The 16,955-nt window shown below is 41.3% G+C and overlaps 1 protein-coding gene across 5 annotated transcripts in view; it reads right to left on the bottom strand.

Moving 5' to 3' along the window:
• TMC1 (transmembrane channel like 1) overlaps positions 1–16,955 on the bottom strand; it is a 352,389-nt gene that overhangs the window by 132,012 nt on the left and 203,422 nt on the right. For all 5 annotated transcript variants that reach the window (XM_045065101.1, XM_045065103.1, XM_045065102.1 and 2 more), the window contains exon 6: positions 11,344–11,502. In XM_045065101.1, coding sequence (XP_044921036.1) covers positions 11,344–11,359 — 16 coding nt within the window. In that variant the 5' untranslated portion in view covers positions 11,360–11,502. The remainder of the gene's footprint in view (positions 1–11,343; positions 11,503–16,955) is intronic.

Raw genomic sequence — 16,955 nt, 5'->3', positions numbered from 1 at the left:
TGTTCTGCAGGTAAGTATTACCAAAATGTATCTATATGCAAAATCTTTTCTGTGGAGTCACAGAAACTCTGGAGCTCTGAAAAACTGTGTATTTGGGAAGAGGGCAGAAAGGCAAGAAACTTTCCTTCTAGTAAAAAAAAAAAATTTTAAGGCAGATATATCTGGGGGAAGAAAGTTTTTTGTATTGGTCACTGCTTCTCAAAAACCAGATGTTTAAGAACTGGAGAACTGACCTGAACAAGAAATTCAGTAGGCTCAGCGAAAAGGAAATATATTTGAAGTCCAGAATTCCAATTCACAAAATCACCATATGTGAAGGCTTGGGCTTTGTAATATTAACTTGCACACAATACTGGCTATGAAGTGAAAAGGAAAAAAAAAAAGACAGTTGCTGGGAAGGCTGTTTAATTCTTTAATTGGAAGTGCCATGGTGTGGCATAAATGAGGGACCCATTACCAGTTTAGACTTTAAGCCAAAAACAGCATTAACATCAAAGGGAGAGAAAGGCCTCTTCAATCTACATAGTGTGTAGACAACCCTCCCTTCAAGGAGAAAGGGCAGACATGAGGTGGAATACAGAACATTAGTCCTCAGGAGTAGAAAAAGACTTGTGGCATCATGAAGTCATTCTCATAGTTAGAAAGCAAAGATTGTCAAGTTTGGTCATAGGTTAAAAATAAGCAGGAATCACTAGAGATCTCAGCTACGATCAGGCCAGGAACAGAACAGAGCACAGAGAATGGAGCTTGAGCTACACCACCCCCTAAGCAATTCCTTGGCTGTCTTGCTTAAAGGTTTAACTAGTTCCCTTAAGACAAAGAACTGAGTATTTCCATCAAAATCTACAATATGCTCTACTAACTATAACTATATTCACTTCAATAAGTGTAAATCATTTAATTAAAGGGTAAATATATGTTACCTTAAATCAAGCTCCACTGGATTTCATTTTCCCAGCCCCGGATAATATTTTAGACAGATTCTATAGGTTTTATAGTTCTAAGAACCACCTCACTTTGATAATTTATACCCATTTTCTGGTAGTAAGTTATTAAAATATCCAGTCTAGTTGAAGTTAAAACTGCGATCTCACAGTCTATTCAAGGCTTCTCCCTCTCCTTACTCATGCCAGCAACTGAGGCCTGGAAACCTAAATGGGGAAGGAAATGAAAGCCTATCTTTGACCATTTCTCCTGACCTATACTGCCTTTTCTACTCACTTTGTAGGTTCCAGCTCTGGCCTGAATACTAGAATGAGTAATAGAAGGGCAAAAGGTGGGGCACCTGGGTGGTTCAGTGGGTTAAAGCCTCTGCCTTCAGCTAAGGTCATTATCCCAGGGTCCTGGGATCAAGCCCCACATTGGGCTCTCTGCTCAGCGGGGAGCCTGCTTCCCCCTCTCTCTCTGCCTGTCTCTCTGCCTACTTGTGATCTGTCAAATAAATAAACAAAATCTTAAAAAAAAAAAAAAAAAAAAAAAAAAGAAAAAAAGAAAGGCAAAAGGTGTTAAGTATCTTTACTCACACTGGGTGGTCACCATGTCTTGTGGTGGCCATGCACGGGCCATTGCATCAGAAAGTCTATGAGCTCTTCAAAAACCACCCCTTTTACCCTGAGGGAACCATCACACTGTGTTTTCTTGACTTGGTTAATGTATTTTCCTGAGGGCCTCCTGCAATACTCAAAGGACACCCCAGGAGGTCACCCCACAGGCAGTCTCTGTATCTACACGTCACCCCAGCTAGCAACCTTCGTGGGTGAAATATCTTCAAAACCAGTCTGTTACTTTCCACAGCACCAATGTGGCCCAGGAGGAACATATGAATACTTGCCTTGATAAATTATGGAAATGTAACTTGTTTTATCAAGACATATTCCTATTTGTGGGGAGGACATCGTGTATACTCTTCGCAGGAAATTGTCTAGGACAGAGAATGAAAACCGACTGGAAAGGAAGTCGGGGAGAATTGAGTTAATATTTAAGGAGGACCTCCTATATATAAGTAAGTTGAACTAAAAGAGGTGAAATGATTCGTTATGGAAAGTAACCATCATTTTATCATCCCAATTACTCTGCTTTTATGGGAACTTCTCTACCACCTCCCCAACATTTTCTGTGAACTGCACCCTGACATAAACAACAATGAGCATGGCTGAGAAAATGAAGGCTTTGATCACTCTCAGCCTGGGCCTTACCTGTCATGTCTACTGTAAGAAGGAGAAGACCATATGCATCCAGAAAGAAGAGTGAAGTGTATTTCCTGGACTGTCACAATCTCAGGTTCTATCTGAGCTTGCGACTCAACTTCATTCTTGCCTTTGGGGTCCGTAAGTCACCCCCTGCTCTCTTGTAGCTTGAGCTAAATAAGCTGGAATATGTTATCTTCAACCAAGTCATCACCCTTAACTAATACACCCTCCCAAGATCTAAATGTTGCAAAGGTAGCAAAGCTCCAAACCCAGGCCTGCACGATTCCAACATTTGTTCCATGACCCACATTGCCAAGAGACAGTACTATGATGGTATGATAAGAACAAGTGCAGGTCTGGGGTGCACAGACAGATCGCTAGCAATCAGAACATTGAAGTAATCATCCAAACATACTCAGAACTCATCAAATCTGTATCTTCTGAATGTTTCAGCTCTGCAGCTAAGGAATGGTTAGAATATATTGAAGAATGTTCACTAGAGAGCCATAAAAGAAGATGAAAGCATTTGAAATGAGAAAAGTGCATAGTATTGCCTCTACAATTCAACTGGCACTTCCTATCCTGCACTCAAATCTCTTTCTCATTATGGTCTTATACTGTTTTTTAACATTTTCTGTCTTTGTCTCATCTCCCCCCAAAATGCTTCTTGAGCTTCTTGATGTCATGTTTTTTGTCATATTCAACAAACAATAAACATTGTGTTAAATGAGCTAAAATGGAAGGCACACAGCTTGTTCATACACAGGGGACTATGAAAACAATTTAATAATTTGTTATAAATGTCTGCATTGATGGGAACTGACTTCTGTCCATACCACAACCAAGAAGAAGAAGAATTCTCACATACTAACATGAGATATTTAGTTAGTATTAGGGATAAATTGCTCCAAATTGGAGCAATTGTTGTGGAATAAGTCACAGGAGGAAAAGCCTTAGAGATTCAGCTTCCTCATAGGGGTATGGTCATTGTCTAGGGCCATTCTGGTTTGGGTCCTTTTAACTTCTCACTTAATAAAGAGTTATAGACTTGGTGATTCTTGCTTCAAGTCTCTCCAAGACCTATAAAGGCATCAGACAAGAGTGGAATTTCATCTTTTTTCCCCATTAGAACATGCCATATAGATAAACCTCATATTTATGAATCCTGGCATATGGAATTCAGATACTCGAAGTTCATATCTTTAGTAAAGACCAGGCCCATGAAAATTCTCCAAAGGAGAAAGATGTTTTGAAGATGTTCTCAATTATCTGCTTAGATCATCTAAAAGTTTTGATAACTAGAAGGAATCCTCAAATACTTAAGTCGAAGCATACTATAAACATAGTACTGAGGTTTTGCTTCTAGCCACAATGAAATAAATAGGAATGAATTAACCCTGTTACCTTAAGCAACTAGAAAGCCAAATGAAATATATGGAACATCTCTTTCCAGACATTTCTGAAGAGACAGCTCAAGACAGGGACCCTGGAAAGAAGGGGAACAAATGAGATGCTCCCTGACATTGCCTGATCACTTTGCCTAAGGAGTTTCTAGGCTGCAACACAGAGAGGGGGGACCCAAACAGAGGCTTGTGATCCCACTGAGCTGAGGGGACATAGTTCTGTTTTCAGGGAGCCCAAAGCAGGTAGAATGTGTGAGGTGAAATAAAAGGAAGAAAAGAGAAAGCAGAGTAATTTCTGGAGCTCACAAGAGACAGGAGCAGTTTAAGTTTTCCAGTAGTCAGGGTGGAGAAACCTCCTAGTTCACAGAGCATTCATTAGAGCCCTTAGAAAGTCATTGTCTAGACCACATTAAATCTACTAAATCTACTCTGAGCTCACCCTAACAGAGCTTAAGATCAAGACTCAAAAGTATCTACCTAATTCAAAGTAACTTAACTGCATCCCAGAATATAATCCAACAATATTTAAAGGAATACCAAAAATATCCAGGACCCAGAAATGTAGAATTCAACATCTCCAGCAGCAAATAAAGTAACTACCAGGCAGACAAAGAAGTTGGGAAATTAACACTTCCCAACCAGGAGAGCAACCAAAAGAATCAATAGACACCAGAAATGCCAGAAATGCCAAAGATGACAGAATTAGCAGACATTAACAGTAAACCAACTATTATAAATATACTCCATGTGCTTAAGAACATGGGGTGAAACATAAAAATATTATAAAAATACAACTCAAACTCTAGAGATGAAAAAGAGATCTCTGAAATGACAAATACATCGGATGCAATAGTGGATTTGACAGAGATGAAGAGCGTCAAATTTGAAGATAGAGATTTTACCCAAAATGGAAGAAGTAAAATAGAAGATTTTAAAAAAACTGAAGAGCATCTCTGATTGGTGGGATGAAATTAAATTATGTAAAGTATATGTAATTGAAGTTTCAGAAGTGGGAGTCAGAAAAAGATGAGAAAATAATGGCCAAAAATAGTTTATAAATTTGATAGCAACTAGAGGACCTGGGTGGCTCAGTCAGTTGGGTGTCTGACTCTTGATTTCTTTTTTTTTTTTTTTTAAAGATTTTATTTATTTATTTGACAGAGAGAGATCACAAGCAGGCAGAGAGGCAGGCAGAGATAGAGAGGAGGAAGCAGGCTCCCTGCTGAGCAGAGACCCCCGATGTGGGACTCGATCCCAGGACCCTGAGATCATGACCTGAGCCGAAGGCAGCGGCTCAACCCACTGAGCCACCCAGGCGCCCTCTTGATTTCAACTTGAGTTGTGATCTCAGGGCCATGGGAGCCCATGTCAGACTCTGCCCTGGGCACAGAGCCTGTTTGGGATTCTCTCTCACCCTCTCTCCCTCTCCACTCTTCTCCAACTCATGTGTGCACTCTATCTCTTTAAAAAAAATTTTTTTTTTTTCCTTGGCACTACACACCAAAGGTCCAAAAAATCTCAGTGAACTCCAAACAGAAAAAGAGATGAATAAAATTGGGGTGCCTGGGTGGCTCAGTGAATTAAGCCTCTGCCTTCAGCTTGGGTCACAGCTTGGTTCATGATCTTGCGGTCCTGGGATAGAGCCCCACATCGGGCTCTCTGCTCAGCGGGGAGCCTGCTTCCCCCACCCCCCGCCTCTCTGCCTACTTGTGATCTCTTTCTCTCTGTTAAATAAATAAATAAAACCTTAAAAAAAAGAGAGAGAGAGATGAATAAAATTATAACAAGGCACAGAATAAACAAATTGCCAGAATGAACAATAATAATGAGAATACAATAAAAGTAGCCAGACAAAGTGACACAATGGACATTATATTATAATTAACATTATATGTTAATAAAAATAATTTTTTTAAAAATGACACAAGATAAGAATGATCATGGACGTCTCATCGGAAACTATGAAAGAGAGAAACTTTTTTTTTTTTTAAAGAGAGAAACTTTTAAAGCACTGAAAAGGAAAACAAACCAAAGAAAAAGGAAAAAAAATTATCAACCTAGAATTCCATTCCCACCAAAAAATATCTTTCGAAAATTAAGGTAGGGACGCCTGGGTGGCTCAGTTGGTTAAGCAGCTGCCTTCGGCTCAGGTCATAATCCCAACGTCCTGGGATCGAGTCCCACGTCAGGCTCCAAGGAGCCTGCTTCTCCCTCTGCCTCTGCCTGCCATTCTGTCTGCCTGTGCTCGCTCTCTCTCCCTCTCTCTCTCTGATAAATAAATAAAATCTTAAAAAAAAAAAAAAAGAAAATTAAGGTAAAGACTCTTTCAGACATACATATCATGAGTGAAATCTTTGCCCACAGATCTGACCTACAAGACATACTAAAGAAGTTCTTCAGGCAGAAGAAGAATGATTCCAGAAGAAAAAAAATTGTATCTGAAATATGGAAGAAAAAAGCACTGGAAATAGTAAATATATGGGTAAATACAGAAGACCTTTCTTCTTATTTTTCCAAATTTCTTTAAAGACAATGTTTAATATAATTATAATTATAATATATTATAATATATATTATATATAATATAATAATATAATATAATAAATATGAATATAATTAATCTTTATAAAGATAATGTTTAAAGCAAAAATAAGAATGATAGATTGTGGAGTTTATAGTATATATGGAAGCAAAATGTACAAAAAAATAACATAAGATACAGGAGGGGAAAATGAAATCATACAACAGTCAAGTTTCTTAAAATATCTGTAAATTGATGTACCATCATTTGAAGGCACAAAGTGATTAAGCAAAAGATGCATTTTGTAAACCTACTCAAATAGAGTCACAAAAATGGATACAGCTAATATACCAATAGTGAAAACAGAAGGATTTAAAAATATACTTAATCCAGAAAAGGGTAAGAAAAGAGAATAAAGAACAATGAAAAGATGGGACAAAAGAAACAAATAGCATAAAACATGCTGAACATCATTAGTCATTAGGGAAATGCACACAAAAGTCAAAGATGTACTACCACACACTTTCTCAAAAGGCTAAAATTAAGATTTACTTGCAACATCAACTTTTTGTGAGGATGTGTGGATTGCTAGAACTCTCAAACATCGCTGGTGAAAAATACAAAATTCTATAGCCACTTTGGGAAAGAATTGAGCAGTTTCTTTGTATTATTACTATTATTATTTGAGAGAAAGAATGCATGTGTATGTGTGCACACATGAGTGGGGATGGCAGAGAAAGAGGGGGGAGGGGTGTGGAGGGGGAAGCGGACTCCCTATTGAGCAGGGAGCCTGATAGGGGGGCTCCACAGGGGAATCAGTCCCAGGACCCTGAGATTATGACCTGAGATGAAGGCAGAGGTTTATCCAACTGAGCCACCCAGGAGCCCCAAGAATTGGGCAGATACTTACGAAGTTAATCACTTGCCATATAATCCGGCAATTTCAATCCATACATTCACATAAGACTTCTAGTCAAATGTTCACCCCAGTTTTACTCATAATGACCCCAAACTGGTAACAATTAGAATGTTCGACAAGTGAATGGATAAACTGTGGTACCCCCATACAATGGAAAGCTACTCAACAATAAAAGGAAATAAACTATTGGGATATCTAATAATGTGGGTAAATCTCAAAAGCATGAGGTTAAATGGAAGAAGCCAGGCACAAGAGAGTACCTACTGCCCGTTTCAATTTACATGGAATTCTAGAAAATGCACAGAAAAGCAGCATAGCAATCGCTTGGTTCCAGTGGTGGAGTGTATGGGAGGGGCGGGGGGGGGGTATATGGATTTATGCCAAAGAGAACTAAGTAAGGAACATTTGGGAGGGGAAGAAGTCTTGACTGTGTTGGTCATTATAGTACTATGTATATATTTGTCAAAGCTTGTTAAATTGTACTTTTTTTTTTAAGATTGTATTTATTTATTTGACAGAGAGAAATCACAAGTAGATGGAGAGGCAGGCAGAGAGAGAGAGAGGGAAGCAGGCTCCCTGCTGAGCAGAGAGCCCGATGCGGGACTCGATCCCAGGACCCTGAGATCATGACCTGAGCCAAAGGCAGCCCAGGCGCCCCTAAATTGTACCTTTTTAATGTGTATAGTTTATCATGCATACATGGTATCTCAACAAGGCTGGCTTTTCAAATGGAATTAAAGAAGTGGAAATAAAAGAGTGTCAATAGTTTATCATTCAGATCATCCCTTGGTCATCATTGATGGGCATTTCAAACCCAAGAAGTGCTGCCCACTGCAGAGAAATCCTGAAATCACAGGCTCACTGAGAAACAAATGCATGTGTTCCTAATGTTTAAAGGCCCTGTGTACCTCATAAAGCAATGTTTTGGTTCTGGTTTTGTTCCGGTAACCATTCAGTACTGCCCCGAATACATTAAATTCTTTGACAAGGAGGACTCTGCCGAATCACATTCTTCTCAGAGCACATGAAAAGAATCAAATGCATTGTTTGTTGAAGGGAACTAAATAAATAAATAGATAGATAGATAGAAGGAATTTCTATAATAACTTATAATTCCAACACTTCTATGTATATTATTTCTCTCTTTAGGAAATGATATCTATTCATCTTTAAATATAGTAAGACACCATCCATATGAGCATCACAAATTTAGAAGCTTGAAGAATTTAAACAGAGCTGGGGTTTATCTTTGCATTGTTGCGGGGGGCTAGGGGGGAAGCATATGCTCAAACAATAGTATAGCAACGTGACAATGGTCACCACTTTTATCTTGCATGTCATTTCAGGGTTTACAAGTGGCCTTGGTAACCATTACTCCATTTAAGCCATTTAGGAGCACTATTTTAGCAATAGGCAGCTTCTATCTATAAATAACACAATCTATTCATGCACTGAGGGAAATTTTCTAAGGGATTTTCTAGTTAACACTTTGTTAATCTGTTCTAAACAAAGAGAGAGAGATCAACATGATTACATTTTAACTTACAACCCAAAATTATCTTTTTTTTTTTTTTTTTAAAGAAACGGTTAGTCTGTATCTTGCAAGGTATTTCTTTGCAATGCACTTATGTTCTGAATTAACCTTCAGCCCTCCTCCTGGAAACTCTCCACTCCCTTAGCTTCTGTGATTCTCTTCTCTGTAGGATCTCCTCTTAACCCTCTGACCCATCTTTTCTGTTTATTCCTTGGGTTTATCCTCCCCCATCTGCCCCTAAATGGAGAAGTTGACCCCCTGGGGCTCCATGGTTGTCCATCTTTCCTTGCTATGCTACATACTCTTCCTGGGAAGTTATGTGATTCTAGGAACTTTAACTCTCAGATGTTGCCAAAATCTCTAGAACCACAAAATACTTGCAGATAATCAAGCCGTACCCCCAACCAAACCTTTTCCCCTCCCCCCACCCCCCATCCCCCCACCCCACCAAGTCTTTTACTTATTGGAATTTCCTTCTACTCCATTGCCAAACCCGGAATCATGAGAGCGATTTTTGACAGCTCACTCTCCCTCATCTTCCCACATTCACTCTCACCAAGTACTAGCATTCCCATATTCTAAATGTTTCTGGAATCCTTCCTTTCTGCGCCAGACGCAAACTTCATGTGCTTCATCAAATTCCTTCCAATGCTTCCTTGGGCTCCAACAGCATCCCAGCCCTAACCAATCACCTGTCCTTGAAGTGCAAAGCACACAGCAGAGTCAACTACCTGCCGGCCTAGAGTGTTAGGATCTCTGCCACGTCCAGACTTGGAACAGCACACTATGGAATGTGGGATTTGGCATCTTACAGGGATGCCCTGGTACAGGGGGCAGGTGACACAACTCAGTAATGTGTTGTGCTAACTCCACGAGGTGAAAGCAGGTGATGGGGGGATCTAAGCAGATCAATTTGCCTTTCTTCATTTCTTCATGGGCTACCCATAAGCACAGCTTTTCCTTGTGCCCTGTTTGGAGAAGCCCAGTATGTTGAGCAGTACACCTGCCAGCTGACCTGCTATGTCCTTCCCAGTGTATTGAATTGGCAGCCATCAAGGTTAAGATATCCCTTGTCATTCCTTCACATCTAATCATCGTGGTAATTCATCACCACATATTATATGGAGCCTGGCCTGTAATAAGCACTTAATAATGGACACAATTATTATGCTATGATATTATGTAACCAAAATAGGCAATGCTATTGTTCATTTCTTATGAAGTCAGACCATTGTCTAAAAAACTACATTCATTGTGTTTCAACCAATTTGAATCCATTTTGTTAAATATAAACCAAACATAACTTTCATAGACAAAGTCTGGAAGAAGAAAAACATACGGCCATAGTAACCTATTTGTGGTGCGATTCTTCGTTTTTGTTGTTTTTTAAAATCTGCTTTTCTAAAATTTACACATTTTCTGCAAAATATATTCCATTCACTATCAAAATAAACTTTAAAACATCTATTGTTATGAAAGCAGTAAGATTAATAAATGATTCATAATAGCATGAATGAACAGCAAGAATAATCAATTCCAACCTTACACATTTAATGAAATGGTTGATACCTAGGAGAGCTTGTGCAGCCTTATTCCAAGTTTCTGTAAGAGTTAGATCTGAAATGAGCCTACTACAACCAAGAACTTGAGGACCCCAGGTTGGAAAATCCTAAAGGGTTTGAAATCAAACATCTTAATAAGATTTAAGCCCCGTCCTTATTAATGGAAAACCAATCCCACCCTATTAAAAGCCAATTAGGCATCTCTGCACCATTTCTAACATTTTCTTTGGAAATACATGTAGAGCCTCAAGAAAGTGGTTATTTTTGTTTTTGTTTTTTAGAAAACTTTGACCTACTCTGATAATGAATATTCCTAAGCCTGTCCAGATGTTTGAAGTCAATAAAACTACTAAACTATTAAATAGGATTCCACTCACATTTCTCAAGACACAAGCCTGAAGCTCAGTGACTTTAATAGATTATCTCTAAGTGAAATCTCTGTCTCCACTTTCCATCCTAAGTTTCAACAAGTCAGTGGAAAAGAAGACCAGGAGCAAGGCCATGTGGATTGCTGAAAAGCAAACATGTATTTCCAGGTTATTCCCTAGTTGAAAATTCTACTGTTTGTCTTTTAGGGACTGAAGTGAGGCTGCAAACATAGCCAAGGTGAGCTCCATAAACATCACAGGATGATGGCCAAACATGCCACGCGCTTCTCCAGGGTACCGAGAATGTACCCCTGTGGAGTCACAGCAACCAAAAATGGGTGCCGTTGCATCATTCAGCGTTTCACATACATCCCCACACTAGGGTTTTATGCCTCTTTTCTTCACTTTCTCGGCCTTAATTCTCTTCCCTCAGCTTTTCAGCTTTCCTTAATTCAGAGCTGTATTTAATTCACAAAGTGCACATATTTAATTCACAAACTGCAGCAGAACTGGTCCCCTTCACAACGCTGCCCCCCACACCAATCTGACACAGAACGTCCAATTTCAGTTGTTGGCTAAACCTCAGTGTATTTTGCTTCCTTCACAGTCTCCCCGAAGGAAAGAAAGGGAAGTCTGAGCACTTACTAGTTGGTGAAAGCTTATGCGCCTTAAAGAAAAGAGATTAGTGGGAAAAAAATAAGCCCTTTCCAATTCTCAAGACACAAAAGGTATCTAATCACAGAAATATAAAACGAAGGGAAGAAAAATTGTGGGGGAGCACTATTCAAAGTTCCCAATCTCTGAGAAAGGTAGAGTCTTCAAGAATCAGGTCTTTATTTTGAAATACCTCTCTTGGGTGGCATCGTGGTGGTGTCCTCTCAGAGTGTCTTAGCTGCCAGCTGACTTAACGATGACAGGTTGAAGGGACAAATGTTTCAGGTTTGGTCCAGCACATCCACACACTTCTGCCTGTCGCTGAAAGTGCTCCCTGGTGCCATTTCACAGTCTGAAATATAAGAAGGTACTAATTTCCTCACCATTAAATTTTCATGAATGTTTAGTTTGCCATTTAGGGATGGAGTACTCAGGTCAAAGGGGTTGTATTTGGGGCTCATGTCTGAAATAAAACTAAACTGATCGTGTAAGCTGTATTCAAAGCAAATCTGGCTTCAGCCCCCTGTGTAGGAGCTAACCTGCCTTGTTTTGAATGCCTTCCATTTTAGGGCTTTATCAGAATTACAGATACCAAGGGCAGTGTGAGTGTTGGGCAATGCTCTTATTGACTCTTACGGAGAAACCCTGACCACCAAGTGTACTTGGTAAATGAAATGAGGCAATAAACAAGGTGCTCCTACACCTGGAGTTCAGGTGAGTGCAAGGCTATGGAGTGTTCAAAGTAGCCCCCAGCCTCCAATGTGGGGAAACCTGGAGACACTGTATTTTCTCAACTTGTGGAGGATAAAATTGGCTGTAAGAGGAAGTTGCAGAACACAATTTTAGAACTTTTCTCTTTATCAAATCTTCTCACAGAAAGGTGGTCATCTTTGACTTTAAATGATAAACAAAAAAGATTTCTACCATTGAAAAGAAAGGAAGGGGCAGAAAGTGCTGTAATTTAATGTTGCAAAAGAGACTGCCTTTTGAGAGCGAGGACACTGGCATTCTCTGGTTACTTCGGTGATAGCCACTGACCTTGGCAAGAGGAAGCAGTGTTTTGAAATGGATCCCCACGGCACATTCACCTTAGAGTAGCTTTTGGCTTCACAAATGCATTTGTGCACACATCTGACCCTTTGAGCACATAAACATTAGTACGTAGATTCTAGCCAAAGTAGTGTGTAACTCACTCAAAATTGTGGCTCAAAACAAAGCTCCATTAGGATGACACTTGCCTAGTTTTTCCCTATTCAGACACTTAGGTCTTAACTGTAACAGTGAAAGAGGGTAGAACTGATCTAAGAACTTATATTTAAGATGCCCAGGGATGCCTGGGTGGCTCAGTCGATTAAGCCTCTGACTTTGGCTCAGGTCATGAGCTCAGAGTCCTGGGATCGAGCCCCGAATGGGGACTCTGCTCAGCAGGGAGCCTGCTTCTCCCTCTCCCCCTCCTTTCCATTATTTATGCTTGTGTTTTGTCTCACTCTCTCTCTGAAATAAGTAAAATCTTAAAGATTAATTAAAAAAATAAAAAAAGATGCCCAGAGTGGTTCCTCAACCTGAGAATTTATAAAGACATCAAGAAATGTTATTGTAAATCACTGGACATATAACCTAGAGTGAGAATAATATGTAATTTAATTGATATTAAATATGAATTTATATAATTAAATACTATTCTAATAAAAACCATCACAAATTCATGAATAAAACAACAAAAATATTGTATCCACAAATTGTGCAAAAAAAGTTTAAAAGAAGATTAAAAGAAAAATATTAAAGACAGATACTATCACATTAAAAATTGATGGATTCCACTGTTTTAAAATGTAAAAATTCTATTCACCAAAGACATTTCAAAGAAACTAAATTTATATCTCACACAGCACTTCATAAGAGTATTAAAAACAAAGACTTTATCAACAAGACATGAACACCAAAAGGGAAAAAAAATAACAAAAGACTTAAAAGCATTTCACACATGAAGATATAAAATGAAAAAGAAAAACAAAATAAAAATAAATAAAAAAGAATAAAAAACGACTAAAGATGTAAGAGGTTTTTCCACAAAAGAAAAGAAATAGCCCAATCTCATCTTCGTGAAATACAAATCAAGGCCACTAACAAAGAGGGTATGTTGGTCCGAAACCTTGGAGCTCCTCAGGGTGAACTTGAAACAGGCCCGGGTTCAGGGAGGGTGGGTGGGAGAGACGGAAGAAAGAGGCAGGGCACTGAAGATGGGTACATGGCAGGTTTTTTTGTTTTGTTTTGAAAAAAAATGTTTTTAAGGTTCTGCAATTTGAGAGAGAAAGCGAGCATGAGCTAGGGTAGCGGAGGAAGAGGAGGAGCAGAGAGAGAGGGAGAAGCAAGCTCCCCGCTGAGCAGGGAGCCCGACTCGGGGCTGGATCCCAGGACCCCGAGATCAGGACCTGAGTCAAAGACAGATGCTCAAGGCACTCAGCCACCCAGGCATCCCGGTAGGTGGCAATTTCACAAAAACAAGGTTAAGTACTCACGAGGCTTGTCTGGGGCAACCTCAAGACAAGTAAATCTCTGCACATGACCACCAAAGTCTTCACCGTTCATACGTGGCCTTAGTGGGGTTCAAAGGGTCTCAACAACGGGTTGCTCTCTCGAGACTGTGTCCTTGAAAACAGTTCCAGCCGCCATTCCAACCGCGGGAAGGGCAGGCAGAGCACACGGGGAAAATAGCCGAAGGGGGCGGGGCTTCCAATGGCCCCGGGGACCAGCTGGAGGGTCTTCCAGAGTCTCGACCTCTGGATGACCTCCTCCAACATTCCACCCCTCTCAAGTGGCTCTCGGGATCTTACAGATTTCCCGTCTTTCACAAAGAGGCCTGATGCTCAGCTGGGGCTTCATTAGCTTGGAGGGGATTCATTGAACCTGCAGGCAGACACCGCAGAGGAAGATACACAGATGAAAGTAATGATTCCCAAAGTAAGTAACAGGTTTGTTTTTTTTTTTTTTCCCATCCGAGAGCCCTGTGATCCAAAGCACTGATTTATTAAGTCTGCGCTAGGCTGAGGGTCAGATCATTTGGGATGCTTGTTTGTATCATGTGCTTTGATAAAGATGATACCTGAGCAGACGCCTCAGCTGTGAACACACAACATTTTGCTGAGATGATGGCCTGGGTTGTTTTCTTGCGAGGCGGTAATGATGACCAAGGCCGTTCTATTTCGGAGGACAGCTTTTCTCACTAGAGACATTTCAGGGTTTGGTAAGGATAGGCTTTGTCAGCTGTCACATAAGGCTTGTGGGGTGACATTAGTAAGGGCTGCTGTCTGTGCTGTCATGTCCTCCCAGTCAATACAGAAAAGAAAGATGGTGGCCAAGTGATTGTACCATTGGAACAATAGCACAATTCCCTGAGAAGGAAATTGGCAACTCTTGTTATTGTCAGGTGAGTTCTCCCTGTCTCCAGGGAAAACCCAGGGTGCAGCAACCCAACCGCCCCGATGAAAACCATGTCCAAAGATCTGTGCTACACAACCACTGGGACCCACCTGGGGTCACCCAATAAATACCTGAGCAGCGTGACCGGTAACTACCCACCCCGCCCATATCCTTTAATGTGACGGAATGACTGCGTGGTTCTGGTGATATCCATCCTGTATTCCTGGTACAACTGGGTTGGTTCTGTTTAGAGCAGTTTCTTCTGTTCTCAACACACGAGCACATGAGTGCGCAAATGTTCCATACCCGGGGTAAGCCACCGGGTGGACTATGCTAGACATCCCAAATTTGAATGTCGCCACCCACTGCTCTAATAGTGGTCCTATGTTTAGGACCCTCTGGTGAGCAGTTAGATAGGCTCCCTGTACAGTCTGATTGACAGGGAAAAAAAAAAAAAACCCATCCCCACTGTTATTAATAGTGTGTGCCACAAACCAGATGTCTGGGTCAGTATCAATAATATCATGGGGTCCCTGGGTGGCTCAGTTGGTTGAGCCTCTGCCTTCAGCTCAGGTCATGATCCCGGAGTCCTGGGATCGAGTCCCACATCGGACTCCCAGCTCAATGAGGAGTCTGCTTCTCCCTCTGACCTCCCCTCTCATGCTCTCTCACTCTGTCTCTCTCTCTCAAATAAATAAATAAAATCTTTAAAAATAATAATAATAATAATATCGTGAATTAGAGGCAATCCTAGTGCCAATTCTCCCTTAATGTACTGCTTTAGTGCCTTCCGATCCCTAGCCTGGCAGGGAGATACCCACCAGGGCTGTCCTGCAGAGCTACAGAGGGACACCTGCCCACCTACCCAGCAGTTAGACCGATTCCTTTGTCAGGCATACAAATGGGTCCACAGTAGAAAGACATTTCTGCCATAAGCCTGTGACTAGATACCACAGGAGCCACAGAAGTTTAAAGTCAAAAAGACAGACACTCAGTACGAAGTCTCAGTGGGAAGGCTTTTCCTTCTGTGGGAATGACCCTTGTGATCTGATTCTTAGAGGTTAATGTGGCTTGCAGCTTTAGGAACTTAACCTGATTGTGCACACCATGCGTGTTGGTCCCAGGAGGCAGCCCTGTCAGACATAAGGAGATGGACTAGGGGTGGACTATGCTAGACTAGGACCCCATATTTCCCCCTCCTTCAAAGGTCCATGATCGCCTTACAGATAGGCTGCGTTTCAATGGGTCCAGCTTACAGCAGGACAGTGGGGCTCTGGTAGAAACTGAGCAATTCCTCCCCACTCAGGGATACAGAGTAACTCCCCCACCCAAGTGGGATGTCCTCTTGCACATTCCAGGAGAAAACTTCTCTCCCTGGCATGACGGGGCGTGGTGTTTTCTGCGGTGTGGTGTGTTGATCCACAGTTGAGAGTCGGGGCCAGGACTGTCTCTTGCAACGTCCATACACTTAGAATGTGTGTTTCAGCAGGGGATTTACTTTCGTTTGGCCAGCCAATGTGGTTTTACCTATTAGTAATTTAATCTGCTGCTTTACCATGACTTTCTTGATAGCGGACCTGCCGCCTGTGGTTACAGGGGCAATGGCATCTTTGTTCAATGTCATGTTCTTTTGCCCAGTCTTGACATCATGAGCGTTATCACCGTCCATTCAGCAAGCGTATCCGTACACGGGACTCAGTTTCTCTAATCTGTTAATGGTGGCAGCCTGGCTTGCGTGGCAATAGCGGAAAGCTGGGGTTGGGCCAGATAAGTCATACCCAGACACCAAGGCAAATTTAGGACCCTCCCTGGGAGGCAAGGGGCCAATATTATCAATTTGCCAATCCCTCGCTGGTTGATAACTCCAGTGGGTGACCCCCAGACTCCTATGGTAGTGGCCTTGGGCACTGTTCAGATCACACAGGACATGCTGTTTGTTACTGCACCGACCAAGGCAACTGTACTTCAAGGGCCATGAAGCATCTTGGCAATGTGCCATCCCACCTGGGCACACTCCAGTGGCTACTCTTCCCGTGCACCCCATCTGCTGTATCTACTGAAGGGTTACTTACTAGGGCTTATGCCTAAACTAAGGCATGGGCTGCCTGATTGCCAGGGTGTGTCAATGCCTTATAAGCCAGAATATGGAAACGTAAGGACTGCATCAGGCTCTCGCAGGCAAACCCAATGTCTTTCCACGTTTCCTGCCCCTATGAGGATTTACTCATGATCATATACCCCTTGTCCAAGCCATAAGGTTAATCCTTTTCAATAGCCTAGCTTTGAGGGGAAAGGGTTAATGACCGGTGCAGGAGTAGTCATCACCAGCCAAACTGCTGAGAGCCCAGCCTATTGGCTACTGCGATTCATTTCTACTTCCATCCA

Source organism: Mustela putorius, unplaced genomic scaffold (assembly GCF_011764305.1).
Source record: "Mustela putorius furo isolate JIRA1106 unplaced genomic scaffold, ASM1176430v1.1 tig00003854_pilon_pilon_pilon, whole genome shotgun sequence".
Taxonomy (NCBI): Eukaryota; Metazoa; Chordata; class Mammalia; order Carnivora; family Mustelidae; genus Mustela; species Mustela putorius.
The sequence above is the reverse complement of the archived record's forward strand: the minus strand, read 5'-3'. Positions and strand labels throughout refer to the sequence as shown.